General features: G+C 33.1%; 1 protein-coding gene across 1 annotated transcript in view; it reads left to right on the top strand.

Annotated features, from left to right (window-relative positions):
• The window catches only part of LOC138704917 (centromere-associated protein E-like), a 284,997-nt gene that overhangs the window by 47,333 nt on the left and 211,311 nt on the right, over positions 1-26,353 (top strand). The window contains exons 5-6 of the mRNA XM_069833317.1: positions 3,000-3,095; positions 25,094-25,290. Coding sequence (XP_069689418.1) covers positions 3,000-3,095; positions 25,094-25,290 — 293 coding nt within the window. The remainder of the gene's footprint in view (positions 1-2,999; positions 3,096-25,093; positions 25,291-26,353) is intronic.

Genomic DNA, 26,353 nt, shown 5'->3' on the forward strand with positions numbered 1-26,353 from the left:
CTTAGGTCTGTTAGGTGTCTTCCGTTTATGTTTATTCCCTGTTGCTTGCTCCAATTCATTTTTCTGAATACATTTTCCAAAACGCTTGTAAAAAGTTTGGGACAAATTGGGTCACCTTGTCGTACTCCGCATTCTAGACGAAATGATTGGCCTTCTATTTCTGTTCTTACCTTAGCAAAGTTTTGTCTATAAATATTGCTCAATAGACGAATGTATTTGCCTTCCACTCCCTGTGTGGAGAAGGCCTGCAGAATGCTTCTGTGTTCGATTGAGTCAAAAGCTTTGCTGTAGTCTACAAAGCCTAGGTACAAAGGTAAGTTAAATTCCTCTGACTTCTGTATCAGCTGGTTTATGGTTTGCAGATGATCTGTCATGCTGAAACTTGTGCGGAATCCTGCTTGCTCGGGAGGTTGACTTTCGTCCAGGGTTTTTGTTATCCATCTTGTTATTATCTTTGAAAACAGTTTGTACAAGTTTGACATCAAGCTTATAGGTCTATAGTTGCCTATGTCATCCCTCGAGCCTTTTTTGTGAAGGAGGATAATTGTGTTTGTCTTCCATTGTTCCGGGATAGTCTCCGTTTCTATGATTCTGTTGAATATGGTACATATGATGGGTGTTAGTTGTTCTGTTTCTAGTTTAATGAGCTCGTTATAAATTCCGTCTTCGCCTGGGGTTTTTCCGTTTTTCATCTCGTTTATGGCAGCTGTAAAATTAGTCCAACAGCACCAGTATATTCTGCTATTAATATGACTTGGGAACCTTATTGTTTGAGTAATTTTAATGGTTACGGGTGTGACAACTTTATCATGAAATTTCAACTTTGTAATGAACTCACAGTTAGTACCTTTATTTATAGGCCTAGATATATTATGCGACCTAAAGTAAAACTATTGATTTTAGGTTAGATAATTATGCCTATGACATCAAAGAAAAGGTGGCAGGGTACTGTGCCAAGTTGAAAGAAGACCCAGAAAAATATCAGCAATATCTAGAGAAAGAAAGACGTGATAAGAATTGAAGGTGTAATCAGATCAACTGATCTCAACTGTAGCCAAACAAAACAACATTTAGAAGAGAAAAATGTGTGCATGGATGTTAACTGCGGTGATTTAGATGATTTAAGCAGAAAAAGGCTGAGGTTGTCAGAACTGATGAAGAGAGAGACAGGAAAAAGTATGGATGTATTCTGAAGAAATGTCATGGGAATCCAGAAAGCAGGTTGCATGTAAACTTCCAAAACCAAGAATGTTAAATAGTAGAAATCACATGAGTTTCAAACAGCTTAATTTTCAGAAATGAAGAGTTCATATTTTTATAATAGTCTGTGACCACTTTATATTGTTTATCAGTTATTAGTCTGTACATATGTAATATTGTATAGTCAATAGGAATAGTAAAATTGAATAACAGTAAAAATGTATCAGTTTATTATTGCAGAGGTCACACCCATAACCATGTCACACTTGTAACTATAATTTTCCAAATTAATATTTCATTCCATAACCTATATAATTATATTATTGTTCCATGTTCTTGATTGTTGGTGCCTTAAATGCATAAAAGAAATTTTTGTGCCTGAAAACTAAATTGATTCACTGAAATCTGACAGGGAGTGTGAGGAGTCAAATTTCCATGTCCTTTTCATGTCACACCTGTAAGCACTACATATTAATTTTATTCTGACATTTATAACAAATGAAGTTCAAATATTTTCTCACATACCCAAAGAATAACTTTAATTGTAATAATTCCCATTTTGGAAATTTTGCAAATGCGTGCAGCCACAGATTTTCATGCACATTTATTGCTGTAGATGTCATACCCGTAACATGGATTGACCGTTACAGAACTGGTTTAAATGTTTTCTTATATGCACTGCAGTGGTTCCATTATAAGATATTAGAATTTTGGATATAATTTGTTAATTTCTTATGGCTCAATTTTACTTTTTTTCATTATACGAAATGTAAAGAGAAAACATTGTGGTGTTGCAAAATATTAGATTTCCGCAGAAATGTTTTCAGCATTCCTAGTACTGTACTAAAAAAGTGGTACTATTGGGCATGTTGACTGTTGCTGTGTGTATTCATCTCTCTGTGCACAACGTTATCTCCTGAACTATTGGACAGATTTTGTTCATTTTCAGTATCTACATGTCCATTTTTGTGGGAATATTACACATTAAATATAATTATCGATATTGGTAAAAGGTTATTGGGGTATTATTTCAAATAAACACACAATAGCAATCCACTTCAGAACTGGGATAGGTAGTATTTTATTTGTGATTTTTTATATTCATTTTGAATAAATTGACAAATGAGATAGTAAGATTCGTATTAATGAAAAATAATTTAAAACGAATTGATTGTAATGTAAAGAATTATTTCTACTGTTCGTTACGAATTTTCCGAGTTTCAAAATTCTTGATATCATAGCTGGACATATAGTGGTGGAGAATATTAAATAATTACTCGTTTACATAGTGAATAGACTACTGAGAACTGAGGCACGTTTGGGTTGCTTTTTCGTGCAGGAGAAAGAATTAAAAGATTTTCAGTTAATCTTTTCAATTGTTTCAGCCTACATAGTTACCATCTTGAGGACATAGAGTTGCAAATCTTAAGAGACTCCTTATCTGTAGTACATAATCATTTATATTCTTAAAGATTACAATGGAATAACTTCTTGAAAGTGATAGCTGCCCACTCAAAGTTACATAAACAAAACAAAAACTGTTATTGTACTATTGCTTTAAAAATTAATAGTATACATAAATTAAAATATTATCTTGTTTAGATTGATCAGTAGGATGTATCTTCATTGTTACCCTTAGAAAGGCAGCTATGACTTTTTGTTAACTCTCTCTCTCTCTCTCTCTCTTTCTCTCTCTCTCTCTCATGTTTTTTATGAATTAACATATTGTGTCTTTTGCCCATGCTTGATATAATTTTTTTATGTTACTAATTATGCTATAATATTGTGTTTATGTTCAGATTATGGACCTGATGAAGAGAGGAGAAAAGATTCGCCGATTGGGTGAAACCAATATGAATGAACGCAGCTCTCGGTCACATACTATTTTTCGAATTGTAAGTAGCATATTATGGAGTGAATAATATGATGGTCATTCAAAAAGTAAAGTTCCATTTTTTTTTCTCACAATATAGGTAATGTCTCTTTTTGGCTCTTGTGTCCTCCCTAAATTTAAAGAAAAAAAAAAAACAAAAACAAATGTGAGCTGGAGAAAATGAACTATTCAATTGAAAAAAATTAATTAATAGTACCGGTACCAAAGGATTATTTTATTAATTCTATACAAAAGATAGATTATATAGAATAGATGGTCAGAAATCACAAATTTTTACACAACATACATTATGAAAACGATCATCCAAAAGTTTTTTTTGTACACAATAACATCTTTCAAACGAAGTAAAATAGCTAATAAGTTCAATAAATACTACGCTAATAAGTAATAACTAGAGTCCGGTTGTTTGGCAAAATGTCTTTTTTACTGGGTGGAAGTAAATCATTATTTTCATAGATTTAAGTATGATTTGGGGTAAATCAAAGTGATAGGGCCAATTTTTATTTTGCCTTTTTTAGGTGTTTCTTACTAATTCAATAATAAATGCCTTTTTTTTTTTTTTTTTTTTTTTTTTTGTCATTTTAAAGCAATATTTCTTGTTTATTTGCAATTTTCTAATTAATTGTAATGTAATTGATATGAAATTTAAGTATATGAAACAATAGTCGCTCTACTAACAATAGTAAATAAAAGTAATTTATTTCGTTGCTTAATTTGCTAATACTTGTGCTTTAATACTATTGATGTAATATGAATAATGATTGACAATCCACAGTTACAAATATAATGTCATGTCTTCACGATACCAACAATCAGCTTTATAATTTTAAATATTAAGTCTGTTCTCATACTAGTTGTCACGTAGAATTTTTAATTTTTTGCTTTCATATTTTCAAATCTTACTGTTACAATTTTATGCTACATGTATTTATTAATATAGGAGAAAAAAATTTGAGTTAGGAACAGTCAGTTATTGTTGGGTATAAGATTGGTTAGCTAGAATGCCTGAATTCAGTAAACCATTGAAAAGCAGACTTCATGCTTACGTTAGTGAATTTGGTGCCCATCTGTTTTCAACCGATGGAACAGTTTTGTTATGTAAGGTTTGTGAAAAGATAGTTAATCACGAAGTAAAAATGTGAGTTATGTTGGTATAATTTAAATTTATTGCAAAAATATATTATGACTTTTTAAAATTTATAATGCCTTTTTGAAAATTTATTGTGCCATTTTTTTTTTTTTTTTTTTTTTTTTACGTTTTAATTGCCTTTTTTTGCCTGCCTGTTTTAATTGTTATGCCTAAACATCCGGGTTCTAGTAATAACTATAATTTATTAATTAGCTACAAGCTCTGAAAGGGAACAAAATGTTATTGAGAAAAATTTGAAGAAAATATTAAATATACAATCCATTTTATATAACATTTAATCAAGAATTGAACATTACTATTGTATTGCATTATTGTATTTGTATTAACATTCCATGGTATTCGTACATTGCTTCACAGCTAGAATATGGAACAAGTCAAAGAACTTAATTACTATAAAGTCTTAATTTATAGTCACAGTCCAGTTGAAATATATACAGAAAAGGTTTACAATATAATCTACTAGTACCGGTACAACACAAAGTTTTAGTATCAATTTCATGAAGCGTTGTTGAATGTCATGAATTCACTTACAGAATAGAAGGTGTGAGAAATTAGGTACTTCTTTAATTTGGCCCTAAACAATCTTATGTTTTGAGTTTCATTTTTTATATCGATAGGGAGGCTATTAAAAATCTTTACTGCCATATAACGCACTCCTTTTTGATAGCACGATAGCCTTGCCTATGGAGTATGGAAGTCATATTTTTTACGCGTATTTATGCTATGAACTGTAGAATTAGTTACAAAGTTTTCACGATTACATACGAGAAAGATTATTAATGAAAAACTATACTGACAAGCCCATGGGCATTATTTGTAAATTATTTTAAATAGTCCTACACGATCCCCTAGGTTTGGCGCCTACTATTATTCTAATTACTCTTTTTGTAGTAGGAATATACTGTTACTATCTGTGGAATTTCCCCAGAATATTATTCCAAAACTCATTACTGAGTGGAAGTATGCAAATTATATTGTTTTTAAGGTATTGATATTTATTATCTTTTGCAAAGATCTAATAGCAAAACATGCTGAATTTAGTTTGGGAGTAATTTCTTTAATATGATTTTTCCAATTTAACACATTATCGATTTTTAAGCCAAGAAATTTGGTTGTTTCTATTAGGGACCTATTGTAAATTATTGTGCTTGTAATTTGCTAGGTTGAATTTGGACAGGATTTGAATTTAATTATGTTAGTTTTGTTACAATTTAATACTAATTTATTGACTGAGAACCAGTCACATTTTTTGAGGAGAATTTCCTTTGTTGAAGATTGGAATGTGTTGGAGTCATTGGCTGTAATTACTATACTTGTATCATCTGCAAATAATATGGATGACTTACATCTTTTATTAGGGGGGGCAAGATCATTTATGAAAAAAGTAGGGAACTTAAGATTGATCCTGGAGGAATTCCATTATTAATAGTTCCCCATGTCGAGGTAGATTTCATAGTTGTATTGATTTCGACTTTCTGTTTTCTATCTATGAGATTTGAGTGAAATCATTGGTGTGCAATGCCTTTAATTCCATAAAATCTAATTTGTCTAGCAGCATTTTATGACTTATAGTCAAATTCTTTGAATAAATAACAGATAATCCCTCCAACTTGTAATTTTTTATTAACTGCCCTCAGAAGTTTGTCAGTTAAACTAAATGTTGCATTTTCCATGCCTTTATTTTTCCTAAATCCAAACTGTTCTGGGACTAAAGTGTTGTATCTTTCTAGATGATATAATCTTTTATACATTACTTTTTGAGAGATTTTGGAGAAGACTGGTAGAAGTGATATGGGTCTGTAATTTTCTGGAGACTGACGAGGTGTACGATCATCCTCTCCTCCTCTACTAATAGTAGCTGTTATTCGCCAGGTGGATGGTACATTGGAGGATTAGATGTGCGCAGTGGAAGATTTTGGAAATGAATAGTGTGAATTTGTATAACAGATATAATTAACAATAATGGATAACAATATACATGAATGATAAATGAAATAACATATAAGTATAAAATTAAATGAATGTAAATATAACAAGTTAATCTGAATAAGTACCAAAGCAATAACTGAATCATGAAGAGTTTAACTACACTGGGCAAACATATTTATAGGTCGTAATAGAATCTAATACGCCCATCTCTCAATAATCAATTACTGACCCATTAATCATTTAGTCATTGAAACATTCTCTCAATAGATATATGTATATCCAACTAGATATAAAGCTCAACATGAACGCCCAGTCAGTACACTAACTCATAACACATTGCCCATTCAATTATAGATAACATAACATCTGATTAACCAAACTCAACGTACACATAAACTCAGTATAACACAAAGAATTTACCCAGTATGAACCGTCACATGACTGATCACTATATAAATTACCAATTCCACATCCGTCTCACATAAACTGTGCAGATAGCACTAACAACAATCTCTGTACTTTACAATTAAACAATGCCCAAGAGAGAGAGAGAGAGAGAGAGAGAGATACGATATGTGATAAGTAACCGACAATAATTTCAAATACCAATAATCATATGAATAGCAACGGAAGGTCAAATGCACTCGATTCCTGAATACCGGCATGGAAACCAATAATAACCAAAATGGAGTAGGAAATACTAGACTAGATAAATGAGGCCCATACTATTCTAGTTCATTACAGCGTCAAATACGATGTAGCCCAAAAGATCGTAATCACTACGCTATCACCCAAACCGTCTTGGAACATCAAAACCTCACACATCAAATAATATTTCCTCACGTAGTCCCCTAACACCAAACCTCACATATCAAATTATACTTCATCACGTAATCCCCTAATACAATACAACCTGCTATATCACGATACATCACTTCATGTAATCGCAGTAACTTAACCCAAGACGTATCATCAGCGAGTGATTTCCATACACGATCCAACCTCAATATCTCAAACACATACAACCAAAAATGAGAATATGACAACCCAAATTTGCCTACTCCAATGATTACACATCTGATACAACTAATGCCGCACTAAATCCCAAAACATATTCATTTCGAACAAGGTTCCATATAGTTCGTAAATACTCAAGTGAAATATGACACACACTATTCTCGAACAATCTACCAGGATGAACTTAAGTTACCAAAGTAGAATACAGTACGAGCTCCTTTTCCCAAGTGCATGTCGATTGCCTAAATGAAACTGTCGATACGGGCTCCGACTCCTGAGTGATGTTATGCCTATGGTCTCTGGCTCCTGAGTGATGTTATCCCTACGGCCTCCGGCTCCTGAGTGAAGTAACATAAGACTGCACGTAACCAAGTAAACTCGCTTTCCCTCTCTCATCTGACGTAATCAACCGGCCCATAGGATAATTTGGATAAGAAAATGAAAGGATTCATAGCGCTATCTATAATATGACGTCTGAGAGCACTCTGTCGGATGAAGTGACATACTAGGTGAACAGCTACGATGTTGGGCACGGCTCAAGACGTTTATCCCTTTTTGAAGATAGGAATAACCACCGACTATTTTAATCTCTCGGGGAATATACCATTGAACATTGAATAGTTACATAACTTTGTTCCCCAGCTATAATATGTGAACTCACTTTTAATATTTTGCTTGTTATTTCATGATATCCTGAGGAGTTTTTTGACTTTAGATTTTTAATAAATGCAATTATTTCTTGTTTGTTGGAAATATTTTGGGAATTTTGTCGGAAAATATTATGTTGAAGAGTCTAAACTGTTAATAACATTATCTTGGGGGATATTGAGGTTATCAGTTATTGTAAGAAAATATTTGTTAAATATATTTGCAATTTCATTTGGGTTTGATGTTTTTGTATTGTTAGATATCTTAATATATAAAAGTGAATGTGGGTATGTATGTATGTATGTATGTATGTTCTCTATACAAATCTACACGCTTTGACCGATATGTGTGAAAGTTTGCATATTTAACCTTTATAACCAGGAGAAAAACATAGGCTACATTAAAATTGTGCAAATGGACGTAAACCTTAATTTAAAAAATAAAAATAAATACGATCAAGCATTCATCTTAATATGTAAAAGTAAGTGTGTGTGTGTGCGTGTTTTTTTTTGTGGCCACTAAACATATGATTGACTGGGGATGTGAGGTTGTCAAACCAGAATTAGTGGGGAAGTGCCAACTTTCTACTACAGGATTACTAGAACTAATGGAGCTGCGGAGGGACTTTTCGATCGCATGTATATGTAGGATATATAAATATTTGTGTGCTTACTCCAAAGCAAGTTACATAATTGGCAAATGTGAAAAACACATAGGCATAGTTTTTAAATTAATGCCTGCAACTTTGAACAACTGACGAGCTTTATTTTTAGGTCTTTAGAAATGCTAGTCGCACTGGAATTGCAATTGCTTAAAATCGAAAGGCATGTTACTGAGTGTAATAGGAATAATGATAAGAACATCTTTCATTTTGCTAGTTAATATTGTATTACGTTTGCATGAGTTTTTTCACACCAATTCTTGTTCCATTGCATAATTTTGGTGGATCAGTATTTCGCAATAGAATATTGGTGATTCAATATCGAGTATCAGATTATGTGGTGGCAGTCTGTGTGGTTTCAAAGAATTCAGTTGGATAAACACACTTGCTCACTATCTGCAACTGTACCGAGAAATTCTTTAATATGGTCGTGGACTGCATAAAGATAACTTGTTGCATGAATTGTCTAGATTTTGGCCTTCATGATATATCAACAATGCTATTTAATTTCGTGTTATTTTCTCCACAGCCTTGTGAAAGTCGATGTTCAATACAACAGGCAATAATAAAGAACAATTGACTGTAGAAGATTGCATTTTAAGATTTGAAATAGGTGTGGACCAGCTGGAAGCTGTTCACTTGGAAAAGAAAACCATATATGAACCAACAATACCACACTTCCAACAAAAATATAACATAGACAACTTCTCCGTCATTGAGTTGATGATTGGAAGCATTCCAACAGTTTTTCAATTTCATTAAAAATTCCGCCATTCCAAAGCAGAACTGTTTAGATATAGCCCTTCTTGCTTTGAAAGGCTCTATTGAAATATTAAACAACTATGTATACAGTATAAACTGAAGACCAAATTTTATAGTCCTATTACAATTTTTCTCATTTTCATGTATTAGGAAGTTGAACCTTTATCATTGTTATAATATTCTATCAAGATATTTAAATTTGCTTAGTATTCTTTATCATTTAGGCAGTCTGTTATGGCAGAAAGAATGTTCAAATTTATATACAGTACAACTCTGATTATCCATCACCCTATTTACCGATCGTTGGATTGTCCGACTATCTTTCTCTCGCTTTTTCTTTCTTCCTTCCTTCCTTTCTTTCTTTCTTTCTTGCAGCAGAACAAAAGTGAAGTCAAGTACATTGTTAGTATTGTATATATTTATTGTGGAGTGGATTATTACAAGGCTTTAACATTACACACACTGTAGTAGGAATGCTGCTGCTACTGGCAAGTTAAACAGTTATTTGTCGGATGGGTTGTTTCTCCAACTTTTAAAATAGTCGTTACTTCTCTTCAAAGAAATGATTCCAAGAACTTACGATTGTAAACTCATAAACCATTCATTGTTCTACTGTTAGAGTTGGTCTTACTATATAACTTTTATGTGGAAAGTCTTCCACGGGTGTTAAAAGAAAACATGCTAAATATTTTAAAAGTGCAAATAACTGAGCAGTTTTGGAAGGGAGAAACTGTGGCTTATCTCTCATCAGAATACGAAAGTTGTGTTACAACTATGAGCGATTTAATAAGAAAACAAGTATAAGTGTATAAAGTATGTAAATCTACAACACGAAGTCTCTTCTATTTCTATGTTTCCACAGACAGGCATCACAAGGAGTTTTCTTGGCACTTAAAAGTCCATTGTTGATAACCAGGCTTAAATTAGCGAACTTTTGATCCACTACCTAGCATGTTAAACACAAGACAACGGAGGAAATTACGAAAATGCAAGTATTGTACACTTAATTTATGAAAATCATTTATGGTACAGATTATCCGATTTTTTCGATTAACCGTTCAGTCCGCCCCCTTCATTAACACGGATAATAGAGATTCTACTATACATGAATATTTGATCATATTTATTTTTATTTTTAAAATTAATTTAACTCCAATTTTTCCAATTTTAATATAGGCTATGTTTTTCTCCTTGTTATGAAGATAAAATGTGCAAACTTTGGCAAATGTCGGCCAAAGCATGTAGATTTGTATAAAAAAAGCATACATACATACATACATACATACTGTACATACATACATACATACATACCAGAGCCATCTTCAGTTACAAGCTGGAGTATGCGTACGTTTGGCAATGCTAAGAGGAGGGAAGGACAGAGACGAAATATAACATGAGGGTTGACATTATAATGCTTAGATTTCGTTGTCACGTGTACATTGTCGACATTAATTTATACAAAAGTAAGTGGATATGATCAAGATTCAGAGTATTGATGTACGTAATTTATTACAGAATCCGAAATGGTATTTTGAGTTTCAGAATACTGTGTAAGTACTTACAGTGAAACCTGTCTAAAGCGGCTATCTGAAGTTACGTTGTAAAATGGCCATTTTATCAGGTGGCCGCTTGTTTAAGGTTGCGGTTTTTTTATGAATCAGCATGAAAATATTGAATTTCACTGACATTTTAAGTCTTTGCGCGTACAACAATCATGCATATTATTGTCAGCCTCTTCCATTATTGCAACTAGTCTTTTCAAAACTCGCTTGCAGTACCTCAGTTTAAATGACTGGATAATACCTTGATCAAGGGGCTGGAGGTGTGATGTCGTATTTGGGGGAAGAAACACCAATTTCACTGATCACATTGCGATTTTGTCGTTTAATCTTGGAATTGAAATCGGATAGCTAATTCTCAAACAATGATCATGTCATCCAAGCTTTATTGTTGGCAGTCCACTTCACCTCCAATATGCCCATGTCAGCATTTTTCAAACATCTCTGTTTCAATGATTTCCCTATCATTAAGAGTGGTTCTTTTTCTCCTGCAGCATTAAAACAAAAGAGCAGGGTTATTCTGTCTTTTGCCAACATCTCTCCTTTACATTCTTTTTTCTTAAAACTTAAGTTTTGTTAGGGAGGGCCCTGAAAAAAAAAAACCTGTTTCGTGAACATTGTAAATGTCTCTGAGTTCATATACTGCAAGAATTGAAGGCAGTCTATTTTTTCCATTCTTCAGTAACATTGGTTGCAATGTCACCTCCTTCACCAGACACAGAACGAAATGCAATGTTATGCCGTTTTCTAAAGCACTCTAACCACTCATTACTAGCAACAAAATTTCTTACATTGAGTTCTCTAGCAATTTCAAGAGCTTTCTCTTGAATCATAGGCCCGCTTATTGGCAATTTCTTCACCCTCACACACTTGAACCATTCGTAAACGAAATCATTCACATACTAAACACAGATTCTCTGTTCCTCCCATTCTTTTAATATTTCATCTTTATTCGTAATTATACCGTTTATTTGTGTCCTTCCACATTTGAATATTTCTGCAATTTTTCTCACTTTCTTCAATCATTTTTCGTCTCACCTCTAAACTTAACACCACTCTAGATTTATTGTTAGACATGATTTCTCTCTCAAACTAACTTCACAGTTTCTCTGAATCAAGTGAATGAAAAGAAGAAAAATTCGTAAAAGCTGGTCCATATAGAGAAAGATAGAAAGAGGAGAAAAAAAAAAAAAAAATTCGAATGGTTAACTACCTAAAACATACTGTGACATTTTCGATAGAAAAAGTCCGTGTTTCAATCCTTAAAAAACGAGTAAGAATTTATAGCTGTGCAGGGTCGGAGTGGAAAGTGACAAAAAAGTCATAAAACAGTAACCAACTAACCCCAAGATATGGAGGGTGTACTGTTGTACACTTAGCTATTTCTTCCTGTCTAACCATCGAAAAAATAGATCAGACAGTATCCGTGAAAAGATTTTTTGTTGGACAGTGACCGTTATAGTCAGGTCCCAAAAAAATATACCCTGGCCGGCACATGAGGTGGCCGCTAAATAAAGAGAGAATTTGTATTGATCTTATGGAAAATCCAATTGGTTCCAGAGAAAATTGGCCTTTTGACCAGGTGGCCATTTAAATGAAGTGACTGCAAAGACAGGTTTCACTGTACATACAAAGACTGTGCCACTTAAAATAACTTTAAACCATTAAGCATGCGTTTTTTATTGGTGGTACAAGGGTAAATAAACAAGTACATAAATAAATTATACTTGTACCAAAAATAAATAATTCAGTAATACAACGATGCACTTTTGCAATATCCTATTCCAATCAGTTAACCAATAGGTACCTAGTAAATTGATGATGTCTTGCCGTTTTATCATGTTTCACCTCTGACATGAAAGGTCTAGGACAGTGGTCATCAGCATACTGCACTCTCAGGCTAGCATCTCTTACCGCAGGTCTCATACAGCACCAGCATGCACCCGTGGCTGCTGGCGGTATGTTGTCACCCTATCCCTTCTGCACAATAGAGCATATTTTGTTGCACTCCTTGCACTCTATCCATTTCAGCAAGTGCTGACGACCACTGGTATAGGATATCATATACATTTTAATCTCATGCTATTATCTTTCCTTTTCTATAAATATTTCAGATGCCTAGGAAGCCAATTTTGGTTTGAACCTGGCCAGTCACCATAACAATACTGTTATTCTGAATTATTTGTTATAAACTTTTTCAAATATAATAGTTTTAAATAAATATAACTACAGAAAAAAAGTTAAGAATGTAAACTATGCAAAAAAATATAAATATAAACAAAGGAAACTATTGACATATTATAATATAGTATGAGGGTGTAAATACAGTTATGTTAACTATAAAAATCTGTGAAAATGTGCAGAAACATAGTTTAACATAATATGTAACAATACACATAATTATCTATTAAGTATGTGCCAATTAACGTAAATGCAGTGAACTTTAAATCCTGTAAGTAAGAAGTGAAAAGAAACATGTTTTTAACTAATTACAATAATAATAATAATAATAATAATAATAATAAACAAACTTTGAAAACCAACAGTGTGTGTGCATTTACATATTATAGATGGTTCTGACATATAGCAAGCAAGCATTCCGAATATTCAACAAAACTGCAATATTTATGGGATTACAAAATAGTTATTTTCAATGAACTTGAAAATCAACCGAGTAACTTTATTGATATATAGCATGCGAGATCCCACAATTTGGCTGGAACAACATTTCTACTACACTATAAACCACAAGTAAGACTGTAAAAATGTAGTTTATAAAATATTTAATCTCTAGAAGAATTGTCAATCACTTTATCATCATTAACAGTAAAAATTGCCAAAGTCTGCAGCCATTTCATTTTCATTTATTGTCTTGCTTTTATCACCAATACTCACTTAGTTTATAATAAATAAACAATGAACGTTTGATATGACCTCGAACATAATTTCATTGACACACACTTGTATTATAACATTCATTTACAATGAAAATCAACATTAACACAAACATGTGCTTTTGTATCGTAGGCCTTTGCTTGACAGTTATTTACAGTGTTGCCAACATGAGGCGCCGGCTTTCTATGTAGATGGCTATGTACATACTGACCCACATTCACTTTTATATATTAAGATGTTCCAGTGTAAAAGGCACAAGAGTGAAATGAGGAAAATTGATTGAAGTACCATAAAGTTGTATAATGGAATATTACATCAAGGTAAATGAATAACTTAGCAGTGGAATAAAAAGACATATACAAAGGTATGAGGCAAATTAATGTGAAATTAATTGTGCATTTTAGTAAATAGATGAAGTAGTGTAAGTTCTGCAGGCTGGAATGTGAAATGTTGCATATATTACAGACTGGCTTAAGGAACACTTTGTGTTTAGTATGCTTGGCCTATCACCAGCACCTACATAGGTACAAATTGCGGTGAAATTTCTTGATATTGCATAGGCCTACGTGTCTAATGAGATGAATAGTTTTAAAAACTTCCTTTCATAATTTCTTGTTATATGAAATATAAATTGGAAGTATTATGTTGCTGCAAGAAATCAATTTCCAGATTTTCACATAAATGTGACTTTTCGTCATTTCCGATACCGGTACCAAAAAAAGTGGCTTTGGGTTTGTCATCTGTCTATACACAGATTTCTCTTAATTTGTTAGATTTGTTTATATGGATCACTGGAGATTCTGTTTTAAGACACTGTCTCTTGAATTAATCCTGGAATTTTCTGATGTCGCGATTCGAATAATGTCACAGTAAGTTTTGATTGATTATAATCAAATGCCATAACACTCAATTTCTTCTACATAACCCTCATGCTCAAAATGTACCTGCATGTACAACCCATTCACCAATTGTAAACTCATAAAGATATTTTTAAAAAATTTCTCATTGAATCAAAGATGAGAAAATAAACCTGTTCAACATTATTTGAAATGTAAATTGTAAATAAATTTGAATTTGAATTATAACCAAAGGTTGTTCAAGATGGAGAAGATTGATACCATGTAAGTTTATAGCATTTTAACCAATTGCAAAGGGAAATTCCCAAGATAAAAGGATATCTAGTATAAGGAGGTGTCTAAGTTGAGGGTTTTTACTATATTTCTTTAATAAAAGCCAAAAAGTATTAAACAAAGTGTTCAAAATTGTTCGAAACAAAAGTCGTCGATTAGAACAATTTTATACATAACGTTTATAGGGGCATTCCATGTCAAATCAACACAAAGTGGACTTTTCAACCCGACCACCTCAGGTTTCCATTAAATTTGGTAGGATGGTAAAGAACCTTAAGTTAAGTAATTATGTAAAATTTTAGCACTCAATAATGCACGATATCCCTACAGCAATTCTGTCAATACGAGAAAAAATGTAAAAATGTCGCATACTATGTCAACAAAAATAATTCATAACTTCTCTCCTAATTGAGATAGAATCTTAAACTTGGGCTTATTTTAAAGCTAAGGGATCATACGTTTCAATAAAAATAGGTTTGCATCAAAATAATGAATTCTTTATTGAATAGTCACGTGAAACACATTTTAACATTGAATATCTATAAATGCGGGACATAAATTTTTTCGCGAAAAATGTATGTTATAGAGGTAAGAGTATTCTCCCCTTGGTGTAAGTTTCATTTTGGAAACGTTTCAGGAATATCAGTAAAAAAATATATCAATGTATTGGTTTGTAGCACTTAACCCCGTCTTACACCAACACTGCATGTGCACGAGTTCCTACTTGTCTGATAAGCTGCGTCATCGATCTGTCAGGCCGTCATTCAATTTATACAAAACGTGCAATCTGTTTCAAGTGCAGTGTCGTTAGTTTTCGTAGTATGTGGTAGTTTTGTGCGATGTAATGGAGTCACGTTTTAAGTTATAGGCCTATGTTTACTGCAATCCCTTCGAGAAATCAGGGCACTGTAATTAGAGGAAAAATTTAAGAAGTGTTATATCGTGGATGCTTAATGTATTTCCCGATTTAAAACAGGAACAAAAGGTGTGTGCTATGTGTCGCAAAGAAATAAAAATATAATATGATGCTATTACGCAGAATCCTCATAATGACTCTAGTAATGAAGAATACATCGACTCTACAGCAAATGTAAGTTCATTAAATACAAGTCTTTTTGACCAAGGTGTGTTCCTTATTAAACAAGAAAGGCTACAACAAGAGAAATATAAGAGACAGAAATTTGAAAATATTGTAAAAGACAAAGTCTTCGATATAAAGATGCCGAGGAACCAGGACCTTTCTGATTCTGAAATTTTGTCTCAGTTGCAGGAAAATTTTCAAAATTCAGGTAAAAGTGATAAAATCACCATTTTAACACTACTACCTAAAAGCTGCAGTGTAAATAATATAAAAAAAAGAGTTTCTTTCAGCTTTCGAATACATAATTCGGAAAGCCAAAGTCCTGGCAAAGGGAAAGGGAATTTTGTGTTCACCAAATCCAAAACCTGGAAAACCCTTGCTCGCGGCTGTTGCCGGTAAAGTTAAAGAATTCTGTTGTTCTGACGAGATAAGCAGAATGATGCCTGGTAAGAAATATTTGTTGTGATTAAAGAATCGGGGAGTAAATCACATGAGCAGAAATTAATTATATGCAGTGTTTAAAAATTCTAACCCTGAACAAGAAATTGTATTCTAGCTGGAGTTAGTGGACTATACTGTCTGTGTTTGTGTCCTATCAGAATGTAAAACTTATGCCGGAAGCAATTTATTAAAGTTTCAGGTCTACGTGGATTTCAAGAAAATTTTTCTTTATACTTTCCAACTTAACATTTCTTGGCTACTATGGTGTGCAATCCTCCTCATATAAATTGCTTGTTCAGGAAATGTACAGAATGTCCTGAACCATTCAAAATAAGAGAGGGTTTAGAGAAATGTTTCGTATAAAACTTCAGTGAATCAGTGACCTACAAGCAGTGGATGACGACTGACCGATCAACGCTTGAGACTATAATGAAACCCACAGACAAATTTTTCGACTGTCTCTTGGAGAAACTTGGTGATTTACTGACTCACTCATTTATATCATCTGAACAAAGTAAGTTTCTACGTGACATGAAATCATTTCTACAGCCATGCCTGCTTGTTGTGTTATGCGACTTCGCTGAAAACTATTATTTCGTAATCCAAGATGAAATTCAGTCATATCACAGGACTAATGTGCAGACAACCATTCATACTTTCGTAATATATCATAACGAATCGTCATCCGATACAGTCTCTATTAAAATTCTGGTAATAATTTCACACTGCCCGAAATATGACACTACAGCTGTACATCTGTTTCAAAAATATCTAATGGAGTCATTAAAACAAACATCTGTAATTCACCACAAAAATTATGTATTTCTCCGATGGATTCTCTGCTCAGTATAAAAATAGAAAAAAATTTCCTGAACCTCACATTTCATGAAGAAGATTTTGGATTTCCAACAGAATTGCATTATTTTTGCATATCGCATGGCAAAAGAGCATGCAACGTTGTAGGTGGGACACTTAAAAGGTTTGCAGCTTGTGCTAGTTTGCAGAGACCATCCGATAAACAAATAACTACACCTAGGGAATTGTACGACTGGACAAGGCATCATCTCCCAAACATTAATACCGTTTATGTGACTAAAAAAGGCTATACTGAAGAGGAAAAAATGCTTGCTCTTCGATTTGCAAAATCCACCGCAGTGCCTGGAACACAAGTTTCATACAGTCCTGCTGTTTAGGATGGGTATTATACTTGCTAAGCAGTTTTAAAATGCAGTTGAAACAACGCAGCATCCTGTCTGGAAAGATGATCAGGCTATTTCATCTCAGAAATGAAAGGTAAGCATTTCTTACAGAACTTCAGATTTAAGAAAATCCATTTGAGAATAATTTATTTCAGGTAATAATTAAAAAAATTCGAATTATGTGCTACATGTTAAATTACATAGCGACATTCAAGAATATGATCAAATATAATTAAATACAACAAATGTGTGGGACATAATTATCGCGACTTATACGGTTAGCTTACGCTTGCTGTGACATAATAATTTTTATCTTTATAACCTATGAAGATTACAAGTTGAAACTTATCAGTTCATTATATCACTAATTGAGGCGTACTGTATATTTTTTTCGTTAAAATAGAACCCCTGCATTTTTAAATATGAATATATGAAAATTGTTTCACCATGTTTTTTTTAGTGTAATTGAATACATGCAGAAAACAATATAAGTAATAAAAACTATCACATATTAAGAATGTATCACCCAATTTTTGTAAATTTATCTGGAGACGTTGTTGAGATATATAATTTTAATTGAAGCGGCGTGCTTACAAAAATGTGATTTTTCTTCATGTTTGAAACGCCACTGACAGAAAACGAAAAGCACAGGACATGTGAAACTCGGCAGTTTTAGTTAGCGCGGCAGGTCAAACAAACCCTCAAATTTTGAAAGAAATCTGAGTCGGTCGGGTTGAGTGCCTTGTTGATTTGATATGGAATGACCCTCTATGATATTCATTTTTAAGCCCACAGAATTCTCTGTTATGTTTATATTTCTCTATTAATAAACGACATTTAAAGTTATCATTTCGTACAAGTTATTTCTCTCGTTTTCTGGTTCTTTTATTTTATCGTAATTGTTTACAATATAAAATCATACTTGCCTTCTATTTGGGCCTTTAACAGTTTATGAATTTACAGTGTTGCTCCTGACTTTATGGAGCCAAACTTTGACTTTTTCGAAACAAACATTATTATTAGTAAGGAATTGTTTTAGGATATACAGAGCAAACAATCTGAATGCTGATATCTGCATAGGCCTATTGTCTAAAGCAGGTTTTATTACACAGTAAAACTTCATTTATACATTTTTATGAGAGTATGAAGAAAAAGTTTGCGAGAAAAACATATAACTGAAATGGAATTCAATTACATCTGAAATAGCATTAATAACTAATAATTTGTGATTATTTTACAAAAAAAATACAGTTACAAATACACTTCTCTTTCTTCCACTCATTTGGAATTCAAAAACAAATCGGCAATCTTCTCGTCATATCAGGTTGAGTCTCTTATCAGAATATTTTCAGTTTGGAGAGATGTTAGAATAGTTGTATTCAGTGCTGTCACAGGTTTACACCTGGACCTTCATTGTTTAAAATGTTCCATTTTTTCCCTTTGCACATACATTTTCGTTCCCCTCTCTAAATTGATTCTCCCATTGGTACTTAAACGATTTACTGAAGCTAGCACGTGCGGAGACAAAATTGGGCATCTTCGAATTTTCAGGAATTTCAAAGCCGGCCACATTTTAACATTGAACGCATATTGTACCTTATTTACGTGATTATAATGCATACAGGCTACACAAAATGACATCTTTCTTGAAAACTGGAGTGCATATTATATTCGCACTCACCTAGACTCGAACAAATTAAAATTAACGCTCTATATATGTTACGAAATGTGATGGGGAAACAACTGACAGAAACGGCCACTGCGAGCTCGTGTTTTCTCTTTTGTTGCGCACTTTTCATTCGTATTTCTTGTTCATTTCTGACAACAGTCACTAATAAGAATAATATTTTCAACTAGGCACTAGAATGACTTAATAACATTTCTTTCGTTTATTGTGACATTTTATTAATACAATTCACAACAATTGCGCGTTTTAATTAAATCAATAGACTTTACAAATAATTACTGACGAAAGAGTAACATGACGTTAGTCATTGTCAATCAATGTTCTGACAGCAGCCCAGATCTGTTGACCGGAAATTTTAGTTCTAACACTGCAAATGAGGATGAATGTGATGTATAGCTAGAAGTAAGGGAGTGCCTTTATAACCTGTCTTGACATTTTAATCATGAGTTGTTTTTAGCACAGATGCGTATTATATTTGCCAGTTTATTTTTTTCTGGATTTTAGGATAAAAAAAATTGGTGTGTGTATTATATTTAATGACGTAAATACGGTATTTTTGCGTTCCTACATTTTCACAGTGAATCTAATTTCGAGCAAAATTTAATTAGAATGTATAAATTAAGTTTTTTACCTCTCCAGATTTAAAATATGATCGTATAAGTGTGAAAAATGTATAACTGAAATAAACTAACTTGAAAGTATAGGAATTTTGCCGGGACTAAATAAAAAAAAAAGTTATGAGTGAGAAACTGAAAATCCATTGAAAATGATATAATTTTAAGATTTTTATAAATTATTCTAGTCTTCTCTACTTTTCTAAAGTTTTGCTTAAAATCTTGGATGAAAAACTGAGCTGTAAAATAAAAGTTGAAAAGTACCACAAGGTACGAATTTTTTCTGTTCCGCTTAGTCATTAAACCACTTCTATTTCTTGAAATGTTTTGGTTGTTCAGTGCATGAAAAACACATGCCAGTTCGGCAGCTTTTTCTATGGTACAAGTAATCATTTGATCATGATCACTTGCTCACTAATTGATACTCGATAGTGACATCATAAGATAGCAGAAATCCGGACATTCAGTTTGATTGGAAATGTGCCTTTGCGTTTCTGTTTTGTGGTTCAAGTAATAAATAGTAAATTCAAAGTAATCTGTGTTTTAATTGAATCACTTATTTATGAAAGGCCCGTTGTCCAAAAACATATTTTTGTGGAAAATTAAAAAAAACTGTTTATTGGAAATACTAAATATTTAAAAAATCTGAAAACATGATATGTTATACTACAAAATAAAGGGAACATGTTAAGGAAATTTTCAGTTACTATCATCAAAATTGTCAAGCATACAGCTTTTTGAAAAGGTTGGACAAAGGGCCTTTCTTAAATAAACACATTTTTCCATTCTCCAATGAAACCTTTAATACAAAAATAAGCAGTAAGCATGAGATGTAGGCCTGTGTTTCATTATTTTTTACCCTTTCCCTCCTGTGTTTATTCCACTTGTTCCTATTTTGCTTTTTGGCCATGAAGATGTGAGAGTGCGGAACAATTCGCTTTTGTCTTCAGGAATGTCGGGCAAAAGTGATTTCAGGTCACGAACTTTGTCCTCTGTAATTGGTTGACAACCAGTGTAAGCCTTTTGGTTTGGCAAAGCTATTTCTGCTCCAAATGCAAATAGAAAATGTTTGGTTTGTAATCCTCCAATGTAAGGTAATGCCTCTACGTATCCATTTCTTTCTTTGTCCAGATGAACTCGTGGTAGGAGTTGATATTGCAAAGACTTCTCTTTCCTTTCTTAGAATTCTTCAATCTGTGAACTTGGCTTCCTTCTGATACAGGAGATTTCTTATACATATTGGAGCAACAGGTTTGGAAGTCCAAGATGTCTTCAATTTTAACAAGCCTAACACGAAATTTGTGACTTGCACTTGCAATAATTTCTATCACATCTCTGACTGTATAATGTCTATCCACTTTGTTTGGGCTGCGCTTCACAGTACCAAAATCCCAGTCATTTGGCAGGTGTATTGGTAGTCTGTACACAACTCATGAAAAGCGACCCGTATGCACAAGTGTCATCAAGAAGCAAATCGTGGAATGATTTTTGTTTTGCTTTGCTGCGTTATCAATGTAAATGTACAGTTCATCGATGTTGCTTGACACTTCTTCCCTCACATATGTGAGCAAGAAAGAGCACACATCACTACTCCCTTTCCTTGCAATGCCTTCATGACATACAAAAAAGTAGGCCTCACCAGACTTAACATTGTAAATAGAAAATACATTGTGACATCGGCTTTAAGTAAAACACTTGCTGGATGGAATATGAGGCCGATATATTTTTTGCATATAATCAATCGTCAAACATAAAACATTGTTTTATCCTTGTAATATTCCTTCATTTGCTTCGTCGGTCTGGTTGGCGCAGTTGGTATAGCGCTGGTCTTCTATGCCCGAGGTTGCGGGTTCAATCCCGGGCCAGGTCGATGGCATTTAAGTGTGCTTAAATGCAACAAGCTCATGTCAGTAAATTTACTGGCATATAAAAGAACTCCTGCGGGACAAAATTCCGGCAGACCGGCGATGCTGAAATAACCTTGGCAGTTGTAAGCGTCGTCAAATAAAACATAACATTTTTCATTTGCTTCAGTGATGCATAAAATTAATTGCTTCTCCTTTTGTGAACAATTAGTTGAGCTTCTGCCACTCTCCTAGCAGTTTCATTAAGAGTGAAGCTCCTCGCATTCACAGTATGTAGCCTATCTATCTGCAGTCTACCAAACCTGTAGTCAAAATGCTTTTTAAAAATGTTATAGTAAAAACTGTATTTTACAGAACAATCAGAATATTTTTCCTTAAAAAGAGTATACATTTTTTAAATATCTAACTTTGCATCAAGGTAGTTTAATGACTTGTTTTCGGGAAAACTTGCAATGTGATCTTTTACTTGCATCACTGTAGTGATTGGAATAGTCTTCTGGTTCTGTTGTTCACCAACCATTACAACTCAAGTTTATTTATGAAAGCTCTTTACTCCAGGTCCCAGGACATAGGGCCATTCGTAAATAAACAGTTATTACGAAACCCCATATTACACACACAATGAGTTGGATATGCGGCCTTTCTTGCCTATACGAAGCACCTTGGTATAAGGATTCCATCCATACAATAAAATGAAAATGCCTATTTTGTGGACAAAGGGCCTTTCTTAAATAAGCGATTCAGTTATGCTGTCTAGATATTTAGGGATGCGAAATTCTGATAAAGAGGATCCTCCATTAAAAAAAAAGTGTTTATTTAAAGAGGTGAGAAGATATTTATAATTGGTTTGTTTCCACGCAGAATAATCCCTCTTAAGCTCACAATGAACCACAAATGGTCAAAGAGAAGGAACAGGTATTTGATTCACTGTTTTAGTGAAATCAGAATTACAAGCTTGTGCCAATTCAAAACTTGACTCTCAAGTTTTTTTATGATGTTGTAAAAATTATTTCTCACTGTTAATAGGTGCTAGCTAGATCTTCAGAGAGCAATGAAACTGAGTTAAATTTGAAAATATTATTTTTTATGAAAGTCACCATTAAGTTTCATAACTTTTTTTTTAGTTAGTAGAATATTAATTTTATGAATAATCGGGAATTTTGCTGATTTTTACAATACCCTACATATAAAACGTGTTCAGATTAAAACATCTATGTTAGGTTTATCATTTTCAACAATTAAACGATTAATTAACTCAAAATATCAAGGTGTACCATTCCCACGAAATTTCAAATAATAAAATATGGGAAAGTCTCATGGTGATTTGGAAGAACGTATTTATTTCATTTTTTTTTAAATTATTTTATTGGATTATTTTATAACGCTGTATCAACATCTAGGTTATTTATTTCTTCCTTAGCTGCTAACAGACCAATAAATTTGGAAGAAGCATTGCAAGAAACATCTTTGGTGGTATTGGCCCATTAAATGATTCACTAACTTAGAGATCTGATTTCCCTCCTATAATAATATTTATTCCTCCATTAATCAGTCATTTTACATACATTTTGTGTATTGGTGGGTAGTTCATATATTTTGATTCATCATAATGTTACCTATATGAGATTCAGGCATGCGATGTTTTGTATAATAGGCCTATATACGCAATATTAAAACAATATTGCATATCGATGGCTAAGAAGTGATATCTCGTATCTGTACATTTGCAGGTAAATTAAGAATAAAACTGTTCTAAAATTATTTTCTCAAAATAGACAAACTTTTCATAAAAGTTTCCTTTGCAGGAGCTTCTACTTGAGAAAAAAAATATTAGTACACTGTTTAGTTTTGTGAGCACAATAATAATGTAGTTAATCTAAATAATAATAATAATAATAATAATAATAATAATAACATAATAATAATGTAGTTAAAGTAAATCATTTTTGTAGATACAAGGTATCTGTTCTTAGCCATTGATATAAGGCTACTTGATTACATATTTATTTACTTCTGAGCTGCTGCCAAGAAGTCAAAAGAATGATAGCAATGGCCAAGGAAGCTTTTAATAGAAAAAGGAGCATTTTCTGCGGACCTCTGGAGAAAGAACTAAGGAAGAGACTAGTGAATTGCTTTGTGTGGGGCAGAAACATGAACATGACTCACATCAGTCTAGCAGCTGATGTTAACTTTTCAATTTTTCACGTTCTATTGCGTCACTTGTGAAATCCAAGGATGCTTGGTTAACGATCCAATAACTAGTGGCCTGTTAAACATCTCTTCTGCAATCCGACAATCCACTAACTTTAAAGGTCCACTAACCAATGGAGGAATACGTTATTTATAAGTCTGTTTTCTTGCAATCCAGCGTCAGTGTACAAAATGGAATTCCTGAGTATCCAAGGAAAAGTGCATTTGCATCCTTTCGATTACGCACAGGGCATGCATGACTTTGTCAAAACATTTGAACAAAATTGGAATTTTTTTTTTCTCTGCCACTTTGTCCATTGTGCTATCGTCAGAAGGAAATGGATGAGAATCGTAAGTCCAGCCCTTTCCTCTAAAACCACTTTGGAGAGCAAGCGAGTTAATGGCTTTGTTGCCAAAGAACTCAGCATTAGTTAATGACAACATATTTGTAAAATACACTATTTAAAACAAAGAATTTTATGTGTGCGTGCGTGCGTACTGTTTTTTTGCCAACCCTGATAAAAACTGATCTTATATTATTCCTGTGAGAAAATATTTACTAATATTATATACAGTGCCCACTACAGTAACTTTCTTTTTTGTGATTATCTCAGAACTTCATGGACTTTTCAACAAGAACTGATTCAATTAAGAAAGGAAATTGTATTTAAATCTATGACATGACTGTATTCAAATTCTGAAGAAGTTAATACTGTATACTAGAAAAGTTGCTGAAGTTGGTACAGTATGTACAGCCTTGGACACAAACAATGACCGGCTGCCATATGCTAAATCTCCTTCAAAAGACTTTGGTTGATTCTATGAGAGCATAGGTTTACACGTGAAGGAATTTCTTATGCATGATTCTGCTCTGTTTTTCCTTTGTTTTATTTGTTTATTGCTTTTTCTCTCTGTTTATAGGTAAAGTGTTATCAATAATCTATAACAAAGATATATTCAAGGAGTAAATTAAGTGCAAAATAAACATCCCTTCCCTAGTCGTGCGAACCAAGCTCTCTCCGAAGTGGACTACGACAAATTCACACTACAGTAGATCAGTCATTTTTTGTGTCAAAGGCTGTACATTGAAAGGAACATTCTGGAATTTACCATTGTATGCCCTTAATAGTGTTGGTAAAATGTAGGTTTGTGTTTTTGTACCATGTGTCAGATTATTGAGAGCCGTGTACCCAATGATGGGGAAGATGGTGCTGTGCAAGTGTCTCACTTGAATCTCGTGGATTTGGCTGGGTCTGAACGACTGGACCAGACTGGAGCTAAAGGAGATCGCCTGAAGGAGGGCTGCTCCATCAATCGCTCCCTCTTCATGCTGAGTCACGTAATCTCACAGCTAAGTGAAGGCCAAGAGTAAGTGAGACGTAAAGTCATTGAATTAATTACAAGGAGTTTGATGCGATTATGACACTGTTTTATAAATTAATGGTAGTGGTTTGTAGATACAATATCAAGGATGAATTTTTATTTGACAGTTGAATGTTGTATAATATAATACAGGTTGAGTAAAAAGTTTCAGGGCACACCTTTATTTTGGAAACAGAAGGGAAAGTTAAAGATTGGAGTATTGTACCCTATGAGGGGGTCAACCTTAGCTGGTATTTCCGAAATGTGGCTGCTGTCTTGGATGTTTTGAATGGGAAGTGGGTAATGCAACATATCAAATAAGACCGAGATTGATTAATAGTGTAATAAAATTATTATGAGTAGGTAACTTAATCTTATTAATTTTAATGCAGTAAAAAGAAATTGAAGAAATATACAATTACTGCATGTTCCCATTTTTAATCAACAATATCGGTAATAAAATATTCACTTTTAATACAAATGTTTAACTTATTTTTAATGAACACCTCAATTCCTGCAGCTTGGAAAAAAGCAATCATTGTACCGTTAACAAAAAAGGGAAACCTGCTCATGATGTTAATAGTTATCGACCAATAGCACTATTAAGCATGATGGCAAAAACTATGGAGTCAATGATCTCCAACAGATTAACTTGGTATTTAGAATCCCAAAATCTTTTATCACCAAGACAAGCCGGTTTTAGACAACTACTCTACTAAAGAACAAGTCATATGCCTCAGCCAAGAAATAAAAGACAGTTTTAACAATAAAGAAGATACCTTGGCAATATTTATTGACTTTCAATTAGTATATGACTCTGTTTGGAGAAATAAATTATTACTAAAACTTCAGAAATTAGGTATCTCCAGCAATATGTTCAGATGGATATCAGAATTCCTTAGTCAAAGATTCATTGCTGCTAAATTCAGTAACTCACTTTCTAGTTACAGACAAACATATCGAGTCTACCCCAGGGCACTGTCCTCAGCACAACTTTATTCAATATTTATATAAATGACTTACCCTCCCTATTAGAGGAATCAAACATGAAAACAGCACTATTTGCAGG

The sequence above is a fragment of the Periplaneta americana genome, chromosome 8 (assembly GCF_040183065.1).
Source record: "Periplaneta americana isolate PAMFEO1 chromosome 8, P.americana_PAMFEO1_priV1, whole genome shotgun sequence".
Classification (NCBI taxonomy): domain Eukaryota; kingdom Metazoa; phylum Arthropoda; class Insecta; order Blattodea; family Blattidae; genus Periplaneta; species Periplaneta americana.